The sequence below is a fragment of the Echinops telfairi genome, unplaced genomic scaffold (genome assembly GCF_000313985.2).
Source record: "Echinops telfairi isolate 266 unplaced genomic scaffold, ASM31398v2 ScPeMD7_7417;HRSCAF=8455, whole genome shotgun sequence".
Taxonomy (NCBI): Eukaryota; Metazoa; Chordata; class Mammalia; order Afrosoricida; family Tenrecidae; genus Echinops; species Echinops telfairi.
In genome coordinates, this window is record NW_022111317.1 from 4,535,404 (window position 1) to 4,538,149 (window position 2,746).

The 2,746-nt window shown below is 63.4% G+C and overlaps 1 protein-coding gene across 1 annotated transcript in view; it reads right to left on the reverse strand.

Moving 5' to 3' along the window:
* RAB1B (RAB1B, member RAS oncogene family) overlaps positions 1-2,746 on the reverse strand; it is a 5,939-nt gene that overhangs the window by 2,126 nt on the left and 1,067 nt on the right. The window contains exons 3-5 of the mRNA XM_045297160.1: positions 1,763-1,930; positions 1,491-1,586; positions 1,313-1,408 (exon numbers count right to left, since the gene is read on the reverse strand). Coding sequence (XP_045153095.1) covers positions 1,313-1,408; positions 1,491-1,586; positions 1,763-1,930 — 360 coding nt within the window. The remainder of the gene's footprint in view (positions 1-1,312; positions 1,409-1,490; positions 1,587-1,762; positions 1,931-2,746) is intronic.

Genomic DNA, 2,746 nt, shown 5'->3' on the forward strand with positions numbered 1-2,746 from the left:
CTTGGAGGCTGGCTCAGGAGTGGGCAGCGGTGCACATCTGTGCTTCCTTCAGGAGTACAGGGGTGAGAAGACACTGCCCAAGCTAAGGAGGGAGACAGGGCGAGCCTGGGACTCCATCAGGCCAGCGTGAGATGAAGGCATGGCTTGGCCATGTACTGTGTGGCCTGAGGTCTGTGGCCTAACCTCTCTGTGCCTCAGTTCCCTCCCCATCCAGTGGGGCTGTTGCAAGCACAGATAATGCCGGCAGCCTGGCTGCTAACGAGCGCTCAATTAGCAGGAGCTCCATTATCCTCATCATGGCTATTATTATGAGGGGATGATGAGAGAGAGAGAGAGGACGGTGGCAGGAGGAGGGACTGGAGGAAGGAAGAGCTTTGTGGGCAGACTGGCAGGGCCTCAGAGATAGACGCGGCTGGCGGGGGTGGGGGCTAGCCCCGCTGAGTTCTGCAGGGGGCTGGGGGGAGGTGGCCTGGGGTAACCAAGGGCCAGACTCAAGGCAAATCTCTTGTCATCTCTCCCCGAGTGTGCCTCAGCTACTGAGCAGGGACCCCACCGCCTTCTTCCCTATGGGACTAGGGAGATTCCGATGGACACCCACGGAAGGGACCGGCACGGTGCCACTGGTCAGGGACAGCGATTCAGAAGCAGCAAAAACAGCACAGGTGGGAAGCTCACAGCAGGCCGGGCCAGAGCCGGGGCGGCCTGGACAGGGAGTGAGAGGACCAGCCTCTGAGAGGGCAGAGCAGAGGCAGTGGGGTCGAGGAGAGAAGCACTGGGAGCTGCAAAGGTCAAACAGGACGTGAAGTGCAGTGAGGTCACCGACTTGGCAGCCAGACAGTCCTCACTGTCCAGGAGCTGGTGAGGCTTGGGGGAGTTGGCCTTGGGACTCCCCAGCCAGCCTGCATGGCTCCGCTGGCCCTCAGAGCAGGGATCCCCCCTGGCCGAGCTGACAGAACCCCCTGCCCCATGGTTGGCAACAAGCTTGGTGGGAGAGCCACGGCAGGTGGGCTGCAGGACCCCCACACGAGTCTCCTCGCCATCGCTGCACATGGACGTCATCGGACAAGCTGGCCAGGGTGGGTTCTGTAAACGCTGGTGGGATGCTTCCTGGCCACCACCAGTGTTAGGCTGCACCCACTTCCTGCCTCAGGGTGTGTCTCGAGGCCTCCTGAAGGTGTCCCAGGCCCGTGCTGGGCCCACCAGCCAAGAAAACCTCCCCAAAGCACAGGTACCAAAAGGTGTGGTGGCGAGCTGGGAAGAACCGGGAGGGCGCGGCGGGCCAGTCAGCAGAGAGGACTGGGCTGAGGAGTACCTGGTCAGTGACGTCATATACCACGATGATGCCGTGGGCTCCCCGGTAGTAACTGGAGGTGATCGTCCGGAACCGTTCCTGGCCAGCTGTGTCCCACTGGGAGACAGGCGTGGGGGCACTGTCAGGCCGGCTCCCTGCCTGCCCCAACCCCACCCGGGGCACTGCCTCTGCCACTCACGATCTGCAGTTTGATGGTCTTGCCGTCCAGCTCGATGGTGCGGATCTTGAAGTCCACACCGATGGTGCTGATGTAGCTTTCTGTATACGTGTCATCCTGAAAGGCCGGGCAGTCAGGCGGCCGAGGCCCTAGTGGCAAGCCTCCTGCCGGCTGGCTTTCCACCCCAGCTCTCACACCCCACTCTGCCAGCCCTGCCCCCGCCCAGGGGCACCCCTCTTCCCATGGCTGGCTGGCCAGGACCCCAGCTGAACACACTGACGCTTCTTACTCACAGCAAACCGCAGCAGGAGGCAGGACTTGCCCACGCCCGAGTCGCCGATCAAAAGCAGCTTAAATAGGTAGTCACTGGGGAGAGAGGACAGGTGTGAGGGCAGGCAGGGGATCCATTCGGGAGGGCAGAGATGCCCACCAGTTCTGTCAGGTGGTCCCCACAGAGCCCCCTAAAGCCCTAAAGAGCCTGCAGCTTGCTGAGGGGGTCCCACCTAAAGCGGGGTAAGACTTCCTGAAGGTCGCCCATCAGCAGATGATGAGCAGCCTACAACCCCAGCAGGCTCCATGACTCTGCACTCAGGGCTCCAAGAACCCCCACCACATGCTCCAAGGTGCGCTTGGTGGGGCAGGGGAGGCCCCACAAGTAAAGCCAGAGCTTCATCTTAACCCCCACCCCGCAAGACCCTCACTGCCAGCCAGGGGACGGGGGACTCAGAGCAAGGACGCTACACAGGGTTCCTGTGGCTGCAAGTCCTTTCTGGGAGCAGCCGGCCTTGCCATTCTCCCGTGGAGCGGTGGGGGGTTTGCACCTGCTGGCCGACCATGGTGCCACCAGGGTCCCTCACGGCCTCAAGGACAAACTATGCACAACCTGGTACGAAGCCACCAAGCCGAAGTGGCCAACAAGTGGCTAAGGCTACAGTGGCTACCAGTGAGCTCCCACTTGGTTCTGTGCTGAGGGCAGTTCTTCTCCGAGGACGCACGGCTGGCCACGGCGGCCCTGGGACCCAGGCCTGGCCCACCCCAAAGCCTCCCTGCTCTGTCCCCCTCCCCTTGGGAGCCCAGGGCCGGTTCCCGGGCAGGCCACACAGCACCGCAGCGCGGGGCTGGCAGTGAGCAGGCACTCGGCCCGAGTGGGGCCCGCTTCCCGCCGGGGGTGTGACCAGAGGCGAGCCAGGGGCGTTTGGAGGGGCACAGAATCCCACTGAGCGTGGAGGCGCACCGCCCTCCTCGTGGCGGGAAGGGGTGTGCCGGTGGTGGCGGGG